Genomic DNA, 16,982 nt, shown 5'->3' on the forward strand with positions numbered 1-16,982 from the left:
AAAAAGAAACCATTTTCAGTGATTTTAAATACTTTTGTATACTGTAGGATATACCAGTTTGCAGCAAAACAGGCATAATATGACAACTAAAGGTTTACTACTGAAATAAACAGAACAATACTTCATTATTCTTTTTTAAGACATATTTATTTTTTACACAAAATAACTGCATAATAAAAAACCTAAACAAAGCTCATGGGTACACAGCCCCTGCATGGGTTAGAAAACCAAACTCCAGGTGGTGCCTTCAGTTGCAGCCCTGGTTTCCTGGCTCCATCCCTGCCCTGCTAGAGCAGGTCCCTGATGTAGATGTTCCTCCTGACAGCGTTGGAAAAGCCCTCGTTGAAGCGGAACCACACGTCGCTCTTCCCCACGGCCTTGCCCAGCTGGTTCTCCAGGGACTCCTCCTTGGAGGTCTGAGGGGCTGCAGGGGGAAAACCCACCTCATAACCTTGCAGAAATCCTCAGTTACAACCTGTGCCCAGGAGGAATCAGGGAGCTGCTGCCAGGAATGGGGTGGGTTTGGGAGGGCAGAGCTGATGCTCCCAGGGGCTGCCAACACTTACACACCCCAGAACTCCCTTTGGATGGTGCCACAATCCATGGACTTGCCCACAGGAACCCTGTGCCTGTTCTGTTGGGGTCTGTTTGCCCCATTTTCCCCTTCCCCACCCCACTGATGACTCTGGAGATGGTGCTGAGGGACAGAGCCCTCTTTGGGGTGGGCACTGGCAATAAAGGGACCTCCCCAGGAGCACCCATGGCCACCCTGTCCCTCTGTCCCCTACCCAGGGCAGGGACCACCCTCCCTGTGCCACCCACCCGGGGCAGGCACCACCCTCCTGTGCCACCCACCCGGGGCAGGCACCACCCTCCTGTGCCACCCACCCAGGGCAGGGACCACCTTCCCTGTGCCACCCACCCAGGGCAGGGACCACCCCTCCCTGTGCCACCCACTCAGGGCAGGGACCACCCTCCCTGTGCCACCCACTCGGGGCAGGGACCACCTTCCCTGTGCCACCCACCCGGGGCAGGGACCACCCTCCCTGTGCCACCCACCCGGGGCAGGGACCACCTTCCCTGTGCCACCCACCCGGGGCAGGGACCACCTTCCCTGTGCCACCCACCTGGGGCAGGGACCACCCTCCCTGTGCCACCCACCCGGGGCAGGGACCACCCTCCCTGTGCCACCCACCCGGGGCAGGGACCACCCCCCTGGGGCAGGGACCACCCCCCTGTGCCACCCACCCGAGTCAGGGACCGCCTGTTTCCGCTGAAGGGGCCGCCCAAAAAAGTCCGTCTCAGGCTGTGAAAAGCAAAGGGCAGGAGGGTGAGTTGGCTCTGCAGCCTCTGCACTTCCAGCTCCCCTTCAGAGATGGCCAAAACCACAGAAAGTTCAGAAAGTTCCTCTCTCTGGGCAAGGCTCAGTCCCCCCCAGGGCAGTTCCAAGGGGAGCAGGAGCCAAATGCAAATCCTGCAGGAAGGGCCAGTGGGATGCAAAGAGCATTCAAATCCAGGGGAAAAGACACGATGTGAAGCTGATCTTGCTAAAGTCGGGTTTAAGGCCAACCAAGGGCTGCAAGCTGAGCCCTGGAGAGAGTTGGTGGCAGGGATGCCCAGGGTGGGATCAGTGGATGGATGCACCTCTTTCCACACCCTCAAGCAGCCCATCCCAACCTGCAGCTTCCAGGGACCCCAAATTCAGCTATTTTAACCCAAATACTCAGATCTCTTTCCTCCCCCAGCCCTGAAAGCTTCATGGGTTTGTAATGTCACCGAGATCCCACTCATCCCACAGCTGCAATCCCAGGGATGCCTTTACAGGACACACGGTGCTAACTGGGCTATTAAAAGAAATTGGGCTAAACCCATCAGATTCCAGTGGAGCCAGCAAGTCTCTGGCAGCCCAGGGAGTGCTGGGGGAACTGGGGCAGGAGCTGCAGCCCCTCACCTTGTCCTGCACCGCTGCCCTCTGCACGATGTGCTCCAGGCGCTGCTGGTGGTTGGGGGTCCCCAACGGCCTCGTGTCCCCTCGCTGCTCCCCGAGGCCATTCCTGGGATCCTGTGGGGAGGAGAGACCTGAACAAGGGTTCCCTGGGGGTGTCTGAGCTCGAGGTTTGGACATGGAGCCCCTGCCCCCCATCCCATCCCACCCACCCCCTCTATTTGCCACCAGATTTAATTACAACATCCCAACGGCTTGGAAAGGATTTTTCCACCATTTTCTGCCTCGCAGCAGCACGTTGGATCAGCCCCAGCTGGAGTCCCTTTCCCTGGGACTTGACAGTCAGCACCACGTAAACAAGGAGCCCTGGGATGTTTTTCCAGCATCTCTGCCCCACATATCCCCTGGGAATTCTGCTCCCATAACAAGGGGCTCTCAGGGACTAATTATCCCCCTGGCACCGGGGCAGGCACCAGCTGCACTCGAGATGTTTCTCAGGCTTTTCCACCTTCTCCTGCCTCCAGGAGGGTTTTGGCAGTGGGCAGGGTAGCTCTGCTCCTCCTGGGGGCTTTGGGACCTTTGGAAGTGAAGCAGGAAGGGAAGGTGCAGGCAGGGAAGAGCAGGTCACCTCCCCCCCACACACACACAGCACAGCCAAACCCAAATTCCGCCCCAAAACTCCCACCTCTGCACAACCCTCCCCTTAAAAGAGCTGAAGGGTTGAAAGCTTTAACCCACAGTGAGTATCTCCCTCCAGAATTCCTGCACAAGCTGGGGCTCAGCACCCCAGCACAGATGTGCAGGCAAAGCACTGCCGGGGGGGCTAATCCTGGATTTCCACTGAAAGCCACGGCTGTTCTGGGAAAACCACGTGCCCAGGCCATCCCTGGGGATCTGCCCCACACCCCCAGGCGTGGTGGCACCCCCCAGAAACACAGCCCCCCTGCCACCTCTGCCAGGCTCCGGGCCTGCAGCAGGGCCTCCATCCTCCTCATCTTCTCCAGCTCGATCTCCCTGGCAATGAGCTGCTTGGTCTGGTAGCTGAGCTGCCTCCGGGCTGGCAGGTCTGGGAAGCGACACACAACCTCCACATTGCTGCAGCACAGACAGGGAGCAGGGCCAGAAAGAACATATCAGTACCAACCTGCAGCCTGGCACAGGGAGCCCTGCCCTGCCCCCCAGCCCTGCCCCTGCCACGCTGCCTCCATTTCCCCAGCACTGCCCTCTCCAAGGGTCTGAATGGGAATGCAGGAGGGATTAGGGGGGTTTAATCGTGGGTTTAAAGCAGCAGGAGGAAATGGCACCGGGTCTGTGCTGAACAGATTCCCCTGCAAGCACCACGGGCACAGCACAGCTTGGGCATGAGCAGCGCCACGACCTTGGCAGTGCCCGAGGTGCCCCTGGGAGATGGTTCATTGAAACACAGCCAGGAACAGGAATTCTGCATCAGCAGAGCAGTTGGGCTCCCAACAAGGCTGGGGCACCAGGTCTGCAGTTAGGCCTGTTTCAGTACAGCAACTTCCCCAGCTGGGCCAGTCCCTCTGCCAGCTCTAAATATTTAATATTTATTCGATATTATTGCCCTTAAAATAAAGGGAGCAAAGTCTGCTGTCAGATGGCTCTGCAGTAATTCAGAAATTAGCTGCCAAATCGATGCTTTAAAAAGATATAAAGAGAAAACACAAGTTCTGCTGTCAGCAACAGCTTTGTTTGCAGGAGAGACACTGGGATACAACTTCCAGGTGCCACTGGGATGTGACACCCCCATGGTCCCCATCACCTGATGGTTGGACTTGATGACCTTGAAGGTTCTGTGATCCTGGGCACAGCCAGGAAACAGGCTCAGAACTCACAAAAAAAGGCAAAGTAAAGCAATGCCAAAAAGTGGCTCCCAAAGTCACACCATCTCCCCTTGGCCACGTTGAGGTGGCATAGGGAGGGCAGGGGGAGGAGGGATCCCTACAGCCCCCACAGGCCTTTCCACGAGGAAAAAAAACATATCAAGCACTTCACTGTAATTAGATACAGCTGTTTGATTTAACAGAGGCTCATTTCTGTAATTAACATTGGCCAGGAAGACATTAATGTTGGTCCTCACTGTGGCCGGGTCTGTGTTGCCTCTCCAAAGGCTCCTGAGAGTTTATGGCTCTGGATGTGCTTAAAGCAGAGCCAGAGTCAGGTCAAGCAGTGGCCAAGCTGGTAATTTATGAACTAACCATGGTGACAGTGACCTCCCTTGTGTGATGTGCCCAGGTGCACCAGCTCTGCCCTGCTGCCTCAGGCCTCTGGTGGCTTCAGTTCCTCCTCTGCCAGCTCCGGTGAGAGCCAAAGGCAGCTGCTTCCTTTCCTTTAATCCCATTAAAGCTAAACCAGCTCTGCTCCAGCCTCAGCTCAAGAGGTAGTGGTGGGCAGCTGGACCACACTGTGGAAGAGGTCCAGCTCCTTCCTGAGCTTTCTGCTCTAATTGTCCTGGAATCATCGTGGAATCATGGAATTGTTTGGGTCGGAAGGGACCTTAAAGCTCATCCAGTTCCACCCCCTGCCCTGTCCAACCTGGCTTTGGACACTTCCAGGGATGGGGCAGCCACAGCTTCTCTGGGTAACCTGTGCCAGGGCCTGCCCTGAGTCCTGCACCTTCTCCTCCCCCTTGGCACTCACGGGTCGAGCTTGTAGACGTACTGGCCCTCGGGCAGGCGCTCCTGCTGGTAGGTGAGGTTGTAGGCCAGCATGGTGCTGATCAGCTCTGCCAGTTGCTGCTTCTCCTTCTGGCTGTAGAGCTGAGTGTTCACCTGGGAGGGCAGGAGAGCATCAGTGACCCAGAGTAACCTCTAAACACAGACACAGCCTGAAACACGGTGTTTGTGTCCATGTGAGGAAGGACAATTAATACCCAGGAGGTTCAGACACACGCCCACCCCAGAGCAGGGACAGAGCCCTCTGAGGGGTGCTGGGAGGGGACTGTGACAGCTCCCCAAACCCTGCTCAGCCAGGCCCAGCCCAGGTGGGCTCCAGGAGCCCTCCACACAGTTGGAACCACACCCTCAGCTTCCCTCCAACTTTGCATCAGCTGCAGCATCAAACCAACCCCGAATCCGGGGCAGAAATCCCAGATGGCTCAGCCTGGGTGAGGCAGTACAGGGGATGTCCCCCAGCCCTCCCAGGGAGGTTTGCAGAGGGGACATAACACCCAGGCAGTGAGGGGGGCCAGGGGCACTCACAGGCCGCAGTCTGGGGGCGATGATGTCCAGCAGCAGGCACAGCACCTCCAGAACCAGCACCTGCTGCCCCGCGCGGCTCCGGGCGCTGGGCGCGATCCCCGACACCATGGACACCACGAGGTTCTGCATGTGGGTCAGCTTGGCCAGGGCCTGGGGCACAGGGCAGGGACAGCTCAGTCCGGTGCCCCAGGGGGCAGAGAGCTGCCCCAGTGCCCCCTGGGCCTTGCCTCGTGCTGGCTGCTGGGGTAGGCCAGCCGGGGGACGGCGGTGGCCGCGAAGAGCAGGTGGAAGGCCACGGGCAGGAAGGGTGGGTAGCGCAGCAGCTGGAAGCTCTGCCCGTGCAGCACAGCCCTGCCCAGCAGGTCGGAGAAGCAGAGCCACTCCAGGGCCTGGCACACCGAGCCCAGGCTGGAGTCTCGCACCCTCATGCTCAGGAAATTCTCGTACAGGCCCTGCAAGGAAGGGGGTGTGGGTTAAACAGTTGGAGGGCAGTGGATGGTCCTGCCAGAGCATGTCAGGGGGATTCTGAGCTTCCCACTGAGCTCAGCCCCAGGATGGCACAGAGGGAGGGGGCCTGGCTCTCCCCATGGCTGCTCCTACCTGGGCAAGCTTCTCCTGCTCCCCCGAGGAGATGGAGAGGTGAAGGATGTGGTGGAAGCGCTGGGAGGAGGAGCTGAGGCCAGAGGGACCCCCAAAGTGTGCCAGGTCCTCATCACCCACCAGGAGCTGGGCTGGCAAGGAGGGGTCCATTCCTATCCTGTGCCTGAGGGGAGCCCAAAGGGAAGAGCTGAGAGTTTCCTGGTGCTGGAAGAACCAGCAGAAGAATATCTGGACCCTTGCAAACCCAATGCCAAATTACTGGGAACTAAGTGAAGTAGTCAAAAACCATCTGGAATGGCTTTAATCTGACAGAGGGTGGGGTTAGCCTGGATATTAAAAAGAAGTTCTTCCCTGTGAAGGTGGGCAGGCCCTGGCACAGGTTGCCCAGAAAAGCTGTGGCTGCCCCATCCCTGAGAGTGTCCAGCTTGGACAGGGAGAGTGGAAAGTGTCCCTGCCCATGGCAGGGGGTGGCACTGGCTGGGTTTTAAGGTCCTCCCAACTCAAACCATTCCAGGATTCTATGACTGATACAGATCTGCTGAAGAAGGAGCTTTCCAGGACCTTTCAGGTTTCTCCACCCCAGACCTTGCAAGCAGATCATGGAGTCACAGAATGCTGCTCCAAGTTCCATCCAACCTGGCCTCGAACACTTCCAGGGATGGGGCAGCCACAGCTCCTCTGGGCAGCCACAGCACCACGAAGCAGCACACCCCAAGCACCCAGCACACACACCAAATCCCCTTTGTCACCTCTGGGCCCTTGGGAGCTGGAAGATCTCTTGCCAGATGGAGAAGAGCCCCTTGTTTTGGTCCTTCAGGCCGATCCTCATCGTCTGCACCATGTGCATGTTCAGCTCCTTCTGCCCTCGGCCATGCAGGAACTGCAACACGAGTGAGAGGCTGGGAGAGGGCACAGAGGGACAGGGGGTGCCCACAGCTCTGGGGAGAGCTGGACACAGCAGCACCTCCCTCTGCCTCATGCGTGGGGTTAAAACAGCACAGGAACAGGGTGGGTATTTTAGGTATCTGTCTAAGACAGATTTGTTCCCCTCCATCCCCACCAGAGTCCAGAGCACCCCGTGTCCCCCAGGCCACCCCGGTGTCCCCAGTACCTGCAGGGTGTTGATGCAGGAGCGGATGTCGTTCTCCGTCTTCTCACACAGGGCCAGCAGTGCCCCCATGTCCGCCCGCATTCCCTGCTGGAGGGCAATCTGTGGGAGCAGGAGAGGGGTCAGCAGGGAGGGATGGGCAGCCAGGGGCTGGGAGGGGCACCCAGCTGTGCCACACCTCGCTGAGTCGCTGGGCGAGCCGGGACGGAGCCGTGGGGGGGAAGTGCAGCAGGAAGGATTGCTGTCGGAGCGGGCGCAGCGCGGGCACGTACCTGGGGAGGGGAGCACAGGGTTGAGTGACCCCAGCAGGGCAAGGAATCCAGCCACTAACCACGGAATTGTTTAGGTTGAAAAAGATCATCCAGCCCAACCATTCCCCCAGCACTGCCAAGGCCACCACTAACTCATGTCCCCAAGTGCCACATCCACATGGCTGTTAAATCCCTGCAGGGATGGGCAATCCACCACTGCCCTGGACAGCCCTTTCTGTGATGAAGTTCTCCCACTATCCAACCTAAACCACCTTTGGTACAACTTGAGGCCATTCCCTCTCCTCCTGTCCCTGTTCCCTGGAGCAGAGCCTGACCCAGCCTGGCTCCCCCCTCCTGTCAGGGAATTGAGAGAGCAAGAAGGTCCCCTCTGAGTCTCCTTTTCTCCAGGCTGAGCCCCCCCAGCTGCTCCTGACTCTTCCCCAGCAACATTCCCTTATCTGGACACGCTCCAGCCCCTCAATGTCCTTCATGTCATGAGGGGCCAGAACTATCCCCAAGATTTGAGGTGCTTCACTCAAAGGGAGACACCAACAGCAGCCAGGTCCTCACTTGGGGCAGGGTCTCAGCTTTCTGTCCCCCCCAGACATCCAGGTGACACTCACTGGTCGTTGCAGATGCAGATGATGGGCCTGAGCAACAACCCACCCTCACGCCGCCGCCTCCGGCCCGCGCCGGCCACTCCCTCTCCCTCCACATCCTTACGGTGGATGATGTTCAGCAGCACGTTGATAGATGCCTTGGGGAAAAAATCAAGGACAGGAGGGATGACCTCTTGCTGTTGAGAGGCAAGAAACAGCTCTTGGCACAGGGGTGAGCTGCTAACAGGGTGACAGTTAAGGGGTCTGTGTCTTAAGGGGTCTCACCGCGGGCGCGCCGTCGATCTCGTCGATGATCAGGCAGTTGGGCTTCTCACCGGCCCCCAGCACCGACTTCATCTGCGTGGCAGCTTCGATGCGGGTCCTGAACACCTCAGGGCTGCGGTCATCACTGCAGGGCAGGGTGTGCCAGGCCACTGCAGCACAGGTCACCTCCAGCACCAGCACCGGGGACCACCATGCCAGGGGCACCATCTCCCAGGGACACCATCACCCCAGGGACACCATCACCCAGTCACCCAGGGACACCATCACCCCAGGGTCACCGTCACCCAGTCACCCAGGGACACCATCACCCAGGGTCACCATCACCCGGGGACACCATCACCCGGGGACACCATCACCCGGGGACACCATCACCCCAGGGACACCATCACCCCAGGGACACCATCACCCAGTCACCCAGGGTCACCATCACCCCAGGGACACCATCACCCCAGGGACACCATCACCCAGTCACCCAGGGACACCATCACCCAGGGACACCATCACCCCAGGGACACCATCACCCCAGGGACACCATCACCCAGGGACACCATCACCCAGTCACCCAGGGACACCATGACCCAGGGACACCATCACCCAGTCACCCAGGGACACCATCACCCCAGGGTCACCGTCACCCAGTCACCCAGGGACACCATCACCCAGGGTCACCATCACCCGGGGACACCATCACCCGGGGACACCATCACCCAGTCACCCAGGGACACCATCACCCCAGGGACACCATGACCCACAGTCACCATCACCCAGTCACCCAGGGACACCATCACCCCAGGGACACCATCACCCAGTCACCCAGGGACACCATCACCCAGAGTCACCATCACCCAGTCACCCAGGGACACCATCACCCCAGGGTCACCGTCACCCAGTCACCCAGGGACACCATCACCCAGGGACACCATCACCCAGTCACCCAGGGACACCATCACCCCCAGCACCACCTCTGCCATGGCACCACGTGCAGCAGTCCTGTGCTGGCAGCTGGCAGGGCCTCACCTGGCGTTCATCTCCACGGCGTTGTAGCCCGCGTGCCTGGCAATGACGTGGGCCAGCGTGGTCTTTCCCAAGCCAGGAGGGCCACAGAGCAGGGCTACCTGTGGCACAGAGGGCAGGTCAGCCCAGCAGGCAGCTGGGCTTCCTCCAGCCCCCACCAAGGAGGGGACAACCCTGCTCCTCACCCCACTGGCAGGATGAGGGGACACCAGACCCACCACAGCAACGTCCTGTCCTGCTCACCTTGTATTTGGGTCTCTTGTGCTGGTCCAGCTCAGCATCCAGAATCTCCTCTGTGAGCTGGACCTTCGTTTTCCACTTATTTGGATGCTCCTTGGGATGGCTGAAGGGGGGATGAGCTGCAGTGCTGAGCTTGCCCTTCTTCACAGCCTTGTCCTTCCCGAACACCACCGTGTCCCAGAGCTTGAGCCACTTCAGAAGGCAGCGGTTTGTGTACTGCAGGTGTGGGGGGAAAAGGGAAAATCCATGGAACCTCGGAAGGATCTGGCCAAGGACAGAGAAAGGCTCTCCTTCACAGCACAGCCTGCTCAGGGTTCCACCTGGCATCTCCTGGGACAGCATGGAATGTTGCTGCCCCTCCCAGGTCAACCACTATCCCACGGAAACCCAGGATAAGTCATACCAGCCCCATCCCTGTTGTCCCTCCTCTGTCCTGGCTCAGCTCAGCATTTCTCAGCCTCTTCCTCCATTTCTAATTCCCTTCAAAACTTTTAATATTCAAAAAATCCACAAAATAGCCCACAATTCCTGGCTAAGGTCATGTTTTAGTTTCCTTTGTCAGAAGGTCCACAGCCTCCAGCAGATAAACTGCCACCCCAAGCCCTCCAGGACTCAGGACTGCTCCCAGGAAGGACCAGCATTTCCAAAGGCAACACCCTGATCCCAGAGCATCAGGAAGAGCTCTAGAGGTGCTAAACCCCCCCAGGCCCAAGCCCCCCCTTCTCCCAGCACCTCACATCATCACTGAGCAGCTCTATGTAGCGCCGGGGGGTGAACTTGTCCACCCAGAGGCAATGGGGGGCAGGTTCCTCCTCGGCTGCCAGATCCATGTCCCCACCAGGTTCCAAGCTCTCAGCACTGGGCTTGCTCCCAAGACAACTGCAAGAAAGAATCAACTTGCCCAAACTACCCAGGGAGTCAGGGAAGGGCTGGGAATTGCACCCAGATTTCCCAAGAGGAGAGGGATGAGAGAAAAGAGGGTCCTCTGCTTGTAGGTCCCAAAAATCCGGACCTCATGAAGCATCTTGTGAGGCACATCTGGCAGGGTGGCAGGCATAGGATGGGGTTTCATCCCAACAACTATGTCAGGGATAGAATGGGGTTTCATCCCAACAACTCACCTGTTTATGATCTCTGTCAGCTGCTGGGAGGCCTCTCGAACATGCCTGCGACGCTGGAGGGCAATGAGAGCAACAGGGGGGTCAGGAACACCCCACTGAGCCATGGCTTGGGGGAACAGGGACTTGGGAGCCAACCCTGTGGCTCCCAGGGGTGGCAGGGAAAAGGTGGGAAGGTCGGTGTGAGATGTGGTACCTCTTCATCCACCTGCTCCTTCAGGTAGGAGAAAGGCACCCCCAGCAGGTGGAGTGGCCTGCGTGCATTCCAGCCCAGGGAATCCGGGAGCTGCGAGGACACAGCACAAACAACCCCTCCTGACCCAGCTGGACACCACAGAGGGGCAAACCCAACTTGGGATCCCTCCTCACCTCCACCCCTGTCCCGCAGGGATCGTCCCTCAGCACCAGGAAGACCCTGGAGCCCTGGGTGGATGTCACGTTGACATAATCCTCCAGCACGGGGGGTCTCCTGAGGACCCGCTGCTTCTTGGAGGGAGGGGTGGTCTGCAGGGGGGTCATCCCGCTCATATCCAGGTGGTTCGAGCTGGGAACACCAAACTCCTTCAGCAGGGGTGAGGGAAAGGAACCCTGAACGCCCCGAAGGGCTCTTCCCTTCATCCCTGTTAAAAATGGGGATCAGGGTGGCCAACCTGGAGCTCTGGGGGGCAGGAGGTGCCTCTGGGCCCCCATCCCAGGGGCCATCAGGAGCCAGCTCATCGTCCGCACCAAAATCCAGCTTCTTCACGGCCTCCAGGCGCTGCCGCTTGGGCTTCGGAGCTGCGAGAGACCGGGGAGGGAGCGGAGAGGCCCCGCTGAGGGCGGGCGGTCCCGGGGCACCCTGCGCGGCCCGGGCCGGGCTCGGCGGGGACGGGGCCGACCTACTGCGGGGCTCGGGCGGGGACGGGTCGGGGGCATCGCCCCGGGCCCTCTTCCCAGGCTGCGGGGAGGGCACGGTCGGCTCGGGCTCCTCCGGTGGCTGCCTCCTGCCCCGGAACCGGGAGAGTCTGGGCCCGGCGGGTGGGGATGGCTCGTCTGCAAGCGGGGTTGGGTCACTGGTGAGCGGAGCGGAGCGGGCACCGCGGCCGCGCCAAGCACGGCGCTGCCCGCCCTCCCCTCCCCTCCCCTGCCGGTGCCGGTGCCGGTGCCGGTGCCGGTGCCGGTGCCAGCACAGCGCCCACCTCCGAGCTCCGCCAGCACCTCCAGCTCCGCAGCGAAGCGCTCATAGAACTCATCGTCCTCCGCGCCCGCCATGGGCCGCGTCCGCCCGCGCGCCGCCGGGGCCGCCGCTCATTGGCCACGGCGCGCCGCTCGGGGGCGGGGGCGGCGCTGATTGGACGCGACGCGCGGAGGGGCGGTGCTGATTGGACGCGACGCGCGGCCGGCGGAGCGATGGAGTCGCCGTAGCCGCGCCCGGCCCGGCCCGGCCTGGCCCGACCACACCGAGGTGGGGCGGAGGAGCCGCGGGGCAGTGTCCGGGCGCCGGCCGGGGCTCTCCAACGTCCCCTGTGCCCGAGCTCGGCTCCAGTGGGCAGCGAGAGGAGGCCGATCCCCGCCGCCGGCATGGAGCGCTGCAGCCCCGCGCGGCCGCGGCACGCACAGGGTGACACTGGTGTGACTGTGGACCGAGCAGGGTGACATCGGTGTGACACCGGTGAGGCTGCGGGGTGACATCAGTGTGGCTCTGGCACTCAGGCGGGGTGACAGCGGTGAGGCTGAGGGACCCGTGCTGGGGGACAGCAGTGGGGCTGAGGAACCCGTGTGGGGTGTCAGTGGTGAAGCTGAGGGGCCCGAACTGGGTGACGCTGTTGGGGCTGAGGGACCCGTGTGGGGTGTCAGTGGTGAAGCTGAGGGGCCCGAACTGGGTGACGCTGTTGGGGCTGAGGGACCCGTGTGGGGTGTCAGTGGTGGGGCTGGGGGACCCGACCTGGGTGACGCTGTTGGGGCTGAGGGACCCGTGTGGGGTGTCAGTGGTGGGGCTGGGGGACCCGAGCTGGGTGGCACTGGTGGGGCTGAGGGACCCGTGTGGGGTGTCAGTGGTGAAGCTGAGGGGCCCGAACTGGGTGACGCTGTTGGGGCTGAGGGACCCGTGTGGGGTGTCAGTGGTGGGGCTGGGGGACCCGACCTGGGTGGCACTGGTGGGGCTGAGGGACCCATGTGGGGTGACACTGGTGCCATCCCGGCCAAGCAGGGGGATATCGGTGTCGCTCTGGTCCCACGCAGTGTGACACTGGTGCCACAGCAGCGCCGGTCCCTCTGCAGTGCCAGGTGGTGCCCACTCCAGGCCCTGCTCCCAGCCCACCCTGGCCATGTCCCCGTCACCGCCGGGTGCTGTCCCCTCCCTGTGCCACTCACCCCGCCGCGGAGGCTCCTCCTCTCACGCCGGTCCCCGCGGCTCCCGCAGGCGCTGGCCATGGAGCCGGGCACCATCGACAACCTGTGCATCCTGTACCAGAGCTCCGACTTCATCGTGGTCAACAAGCACTGGGACCTGCGCATCGACAGCAAGATGTGGTACGAGACGCTGACGCTGCAGAGCCAGCTCAAGCACCGCTTCCCCGAGCTCGCTGACCCCCACACCTACTACGGCTTCAGGTGAGCCTGGGCCGTGCCCTGAGCTGTGCCCGGGGCTGGGGACACTCCGGGGATCCCTGGAATGCTCCTCCACTCCTGTGTCCTCACCAGGTTCTGCCACCAGCTGGATTTCTCCACCAGTGGGGCCCTGTGTGTCGCCCTCAACAAGGCGGCGGCGGGAAGCGCCTACAGGTGTTTCAAGGAGCGGCTGGTGACCAAAGCCTACCTGGCCCTGGTGAGCCCACGCTGCCAGCCCTGCTCTGGGCTGGCCTTCAGGGTGTGCTGGGCACCTCTGCTGGGAGAGAAGGCTCTGCAAGCTGGGGTTCAGTCTGGAGAAGGGAAAGCTTCAGAGGGACCTCAGAGCTTCTTCCAGTGCCTGAAAGGGCTCCAGGAATGCTGAAGAGGAACTTTGGACAAGGGTTTGGAGGGACAGAACAAGGGGAAATGATTCCCTTTGCCAAAGGGGAGGGTTAGATGGGATATTGAGTAGAAATTGTTTCCTATGAGGGGTTGAGGCCCTGGTACAAGTTGCCCAGAGAAGCTGTGGCTGCCCCATCCCTGGAAGTGTCCAAGACCGGATTGGACAAAGGGTTGGAATAATCCAGTCTACTGGAAGGTGTCTCTGGCCATAACAAGAGCTGGAACTAGATGAGCTTTAAGGTCCTTTCCAATCCAAATCATTCCAGGATTCTACGATTCCATGAACTGTAGCTTGGCCTCTGCTTCTCACAGTCATTGACCACAGTCCTGTGCCACGTGCTCTAGGAAAACACGGAGGGGGTTGGACCAGACAACCCCACTGTGGTCTCTTCCAATCTTTGCCATTCTGTGATTCCATGATTCCTGTCATTGTGGGGTTGGTGAGGAGCACATGCCAGAGCTCAGTTTCTCAAACCACCTTTCTGCCCCCCAGGTGAGGGGCCACGTGAGCCAGAGCCGGATGACGATCCGCTACGCCATTGGGAAGAACACCAGTGAGGGCATGACCCACATGATGTGCATCGAAGGCACAGAGGGTGAGGGCCCCCCTTCCCTGCTCTGCCCAGCCCCCCAGGCCGTGCTGGGGATGACAACCTTCCTTTGGATCTCGTTGCAGGCTGTGAAAATCCCAAGCCTTGCCAGTCGGAGCTGATCGTGCTGGAGCACGGATTGTACAGCGGAGACCCCGTAACCAAAGTGCTGCTGCAGCCGCTCACAGGTGGGGTTGGGGTTGGGGCTGCAGCTCTGGGGGGCTCTGACGTGGAACCAGAGCCTGGAAAGGGCTGAGGGAAGTTGAGACCCTCCAGGCTCAGGGGGCACAAGTGCTGCGTGGTGCGTTGTCACCTGTCCCTGACCCTTCCACTGCTGCTGTCCCCAGGGCGCACCCACCAGCTGCGGGTTCACTGCAGCGCCATCGGCCACCCCATCGTGGGGGACTTCACCTACAGCCTGCGCCAGGACAGCAGCCCCTACAGGATGATGCTCCACGCCTACTACCTGCGCATCCCCACCCGCACCGAGCTCATCGAGGTGTGCGCGCCCGACCCCTTCGTCCCCGCCATGGACGCCCACTGGGTGCCCCAGCGCGTCACCCACCGCCTGGACAACACCATCCAGGAGCTCAAGGCCAAGGTGACACAGCAGCAGCAGGAGGAGGAGGAGGAGGAGCAGAGCCAGGAGGCCACGAGTGGTGGTGGGGAGGAGGAGGAGGAGGAGGCACGGAGCGAGGCTGGCAGCACCAAGCTGGAGGAGCGGCGGGCGCCGTGCCAGCAGTGGCTGGCAGAGTGGGCTCTGGAGTGAGCACGAGCTGCATCTCCAGCCCAGAGCTCCATCTTTGTCCCAGCGGGTCCCCACGGAGCCCAGCGCTGACTCCACACCTGCCCTTCTGTGTGCCACTCCCTCACTCCTGGGGCTGGGATTAGGCAGATTTCAGCAGTGATTAGGGTGGGTTGATTGTTTAATGTCCATCATCCATCTGGCCACGGGATGCCTCTTTCCCAATTCTGGGCCTCAGCAGCAGAGTCAGTGTCATGTACCAGCTTAGAGTGACCCCAAAGCTTTCCATCCCTGTCCTGGGGCTTGGGCACGGCCAGGGCAGCACAAACACTGCCTTTGCCATGGGCATTTCCACAAACCCTCCGTGCACTGACAGCCCCCCAGTTCTGGAGTGCTCCAGGTGTTTGGCCCATGGAGCTGGGCTGGGCACAGGAGAGGTCCCTGCCTGCCACCAAAGTGCTGCCCATCCATGCCTTGCACTCCCTTCATCCCTCTGCCCACCCATGGGGTTTTTAAAGGTTTGGTGAAGGTAAGTTGATACAAAGGGATTTTAAACTTTTTTCAATTTTTTTAGGAAAGAATCTAGTCTTATAGGGGTTGTAAAATATGGGTGGTCTTGGAAATGAGGTATTTTTAGTATTTCTATGGTCAGAGAGCCAGCAACCCAAAGCCTTTTTAATGGATTTTATTATTCCTTCTACTGGCATTGCCTTTCCTGCTTTTATCCTGGGTGTGGGTGTAACCCCTGCTGAGATGGGTCAGAGGACAGAACCTCTTGCTGCTTACCCAGATGAGTCCTGTCTGGGTCCCATGGTGTGGCTCCTGGCTGGCAGATGTCCACAGGCAGGTCCTTTGGACAGTTTGGAAAGGCTCTGAAGCAGTAGGAAATGGATGAAGCTGAAGGAAAGACTGAGGACTGCTGTGATGGCTTTGCTGGTGCTCAGCTTTGCAAGATTCCCAGAAGAGCTTCTCTGGAAGTGCCCTTGCTTTGCTGGCCATCCTGCTTTGCTTTCCCACCCTGCTCATCCTCTGCAGCCCTTGGAGGACTTTTGGAAATGAGAACAGGACAGCTGAGGAGGGACAGAGAGGGGCTGGAGTCCACTGCACACACAGCCCCATCCCAGGGCCTTTGGCACATCAGCACATGTCCAGAGTTGTCACCCCACCAGCCCTTTGCCACAGAAAATGCACCTGATGGCTCTCACACAGCTGAGATTCCACCCCGAGGGACAATAAAACATCACAGCCCTCTTCTCCTGGGTGACCACACCCTGCAGGTCACTGAAATCCCGGGGGAATTGCATCACCCCTCCCATGTGTCCGTGGGTGCTGGGGGGTGCAAGTTCATGGTCCAGCACCTGGCTGGGGGCTTGTCATGGTGTGTTTGGGCCTTGGTGCCACCACTGCAGGGTGGGCATGGCTCTGGGGTGCCAGCCCCGGGCTCCTGAGGTGGTGGCAGAGGGCTCAGGGGGGTTTGGAGGAGCGGGAGACCCAACTCCTTCATCCCAAGGCCCATCCCTGCCCATCCCACCTCCTGGGAGTGGCCGAGCAGGGAGAGGCAGCCCCGGCAGGTCCCCGAGCTGTGAATTACGGCCGTGAACGTGTTTGCCAAAGAATGAAGGTGGGTGACGTGCACGGGAGGTGCTGAAAAGTGCCAGGGGAGATTGGCAGCGTCACAGGTGGGACAGAGCCTGCCCTTCCCTCAGGCCCTCCTGGGGGAACAGTTCCTGCTGGGGAATGTCCGGGATGGGACTGGTGGTCCCTGGGGTGGGACATGGGGACACTGGTGGGCCATCCTTGCTGGTGGCTGTGTCAAGCAGCCCCTGCACCCACAGCACCTTCAACCTTTGTGTGTTGCACTTTACCCAACAGCACAGAAACCAGAGATAAACGTTTAGGTGTTTTCCTTACCCTGCAGAGAGTGTTTTCCAGGTGCCCTTCCTGGTGTCCCATCCTGCTCGCTCCTCTGTGCCAGAACTGCCAGGGGGCCCTTGGCTGTGCATCCACTCGTGCTGGGTGTGTGTCGTGACGTTCTGTGCTCGTTGCAGTACCTGTGTAGCTGCCCCTCTCTGTATTAAACGTGTCTCTGCCCTTCACCCCCTGTCTCTCAATCCAGCGCGGCCCCGGGGGCTTCCAGGAATGAGCCCAGACCGGCCCAGCGGGACCTGGCGGGGCTCCAGCCCGGCCCTGTTGTGTGAGCACAGCCCAGCGGTGTCAGCGCTCACCCTGCTGCAATTCCCTGCCGCAATTCCCTGCCTGGAACCACCGGGGCGAGCGG

At 60.4% G+C, this 16,982-nt stretch overlaps 2 protein-coding genes across 3 annotated transcripts; one reads left to right on the forward strand and one right to left on the reverse strand.

Moving 5' to 3' along the window:
- Nucleotides 1-137: 137 nt before the first annotated feature.
- On the reverse strand, nt 138-11,687 carry CHTF18 (chromosome transmission fidelity factor 18). Its single transcript, XM_071571443.1, has 22 exons — nt 11,557-11,687; nt 11,261-11,410; nt 11,029-11,155; nt 10,748-10,922; nt 10,575-10,664; nt 10,382-10,434; nt 9,998-10,139; nt 9,264-9,476; nt 9,024-9,121; nt 8,007-8,130; nt 7,746-7,879; nt 7,050-7,143; nt 6,875-6,973; nt 6,513-6,643; nt 5,764-5,926; nt 5,391-5,615; nt 5,164-5,313; nt 4,604-4,734; nt 2,896-3,040; nt 1,952-2,062; nt 1,249-1,306; nt 138-424 (listed from the first exon to the last, which is right to left on the reverse strand). The coding sequence occupies exons 1-22, from the start codon at nt 11,627-11,629 to the stop codon at nt 288-290; spliced, it is 2,823 nt and encodes a 940-aa protein (XP_071427544.1). The 5' UTR covers nt 11,630-11,687; the 3' UTR covers nt 138-287.
- Nucleotides 11,688-11,722: 35 nt separating this feature from the next.
- RPUSD1 (RNA pseudouridine synthase domain containing 1) lies at nt 11,723-16,800 on the forward strand. 2 transcript variants are annotated; one of them, XM_071571448.1, is made up of 6 exons: nt 11,723-12,029; nt 12,780-12,970; nt 13,061-13,184; nt 13,863-13,965; nt 14,046-14,147; nt 14,307-16,800. In XM_071571448.1, exons 2-6 carry the CDS (start codon nt 12,789-12,791, stop codon nt 14,726-14,728), a joined length of 933 nt encoding a protein of 310 aa, XP_071427549.1. In that variant the 5' UTR covers nt 11,723-12,029; nt 12,780-12,788; the 3' UTR covers nt 14,729-16,800. The 2 variants fall into 2 exon arrangements, with proteins under 2 accessions (XP_071427549.1, XP_071427550.1); XM_071571449.1 differs by having other exon boundaries at nt 12,831-12,970.
- The last annotated feature ends 182 nt before the right edge of the window (nt 16,801-16,982 follow it).

Source organism: Pithys albifrons, chromosome 16, assembly GCF_047495875.1.
Source record: "Pithys albifrons albifrons isolate INPA30051 chromosome 16, PitAlb_v1, whole genome shotgun sequence".
In the NCBI taxonomy this organism is placed as follows: Eukaryota; Metazoa; Chordata; class Aves; order Passeriformes; family Thamnophilidae; genus Pithys; species Pithys albifrons.

Excerpts from the sequence above, each read along its gene's own strand:
- CHTF18 (XM_071571443.1), bottom strand. The coding sequence starts at position 11,629 with ATGGCGGGCGCGGAGGACGATGAGTTCTATGAGCGCTTCGCTGCGGAG. Across the intron at positions 11,411-11,556 it reads GGTGCTGGCGGAGCTCGGAG|ACGAGCCATCCCCACCCGCC; the intron begins GTGGGCGCTGTG and ends CCCCGCTTGCAG. Across the intron at positions 6,974-7,049 it reads TCGCCCAGCGACTCAGCGAG|ATTGCCCTCCAGCAGGGAAT; the intron begins GTGTGGCACAGC and ends CTGCTCCCACAG.
- RPUSD1 (XM_071571448.1), top strand. The coding sequence starts at position 12,789 with ATGGAGCCGGGCACCATCGACAACCTGTGCATCCTGTACCAGAGCTCC. Across the intron at positions 12,971-13,060 it reads CACACCTACTACGGCTTCAG|GTTCTGCCACCAGCTGGATT; the intron begins GTGAGCCTGGGC and ends TGTCCTCACCAG. Across the intron at positions 13,185-13,862 it reads CCAAAGCCTACCTGGCCCTG|GTGAGGGGCCACGTGAGCCA; the intron begins GTGAGCCCACGC and ends TCTGCCCCCCAG.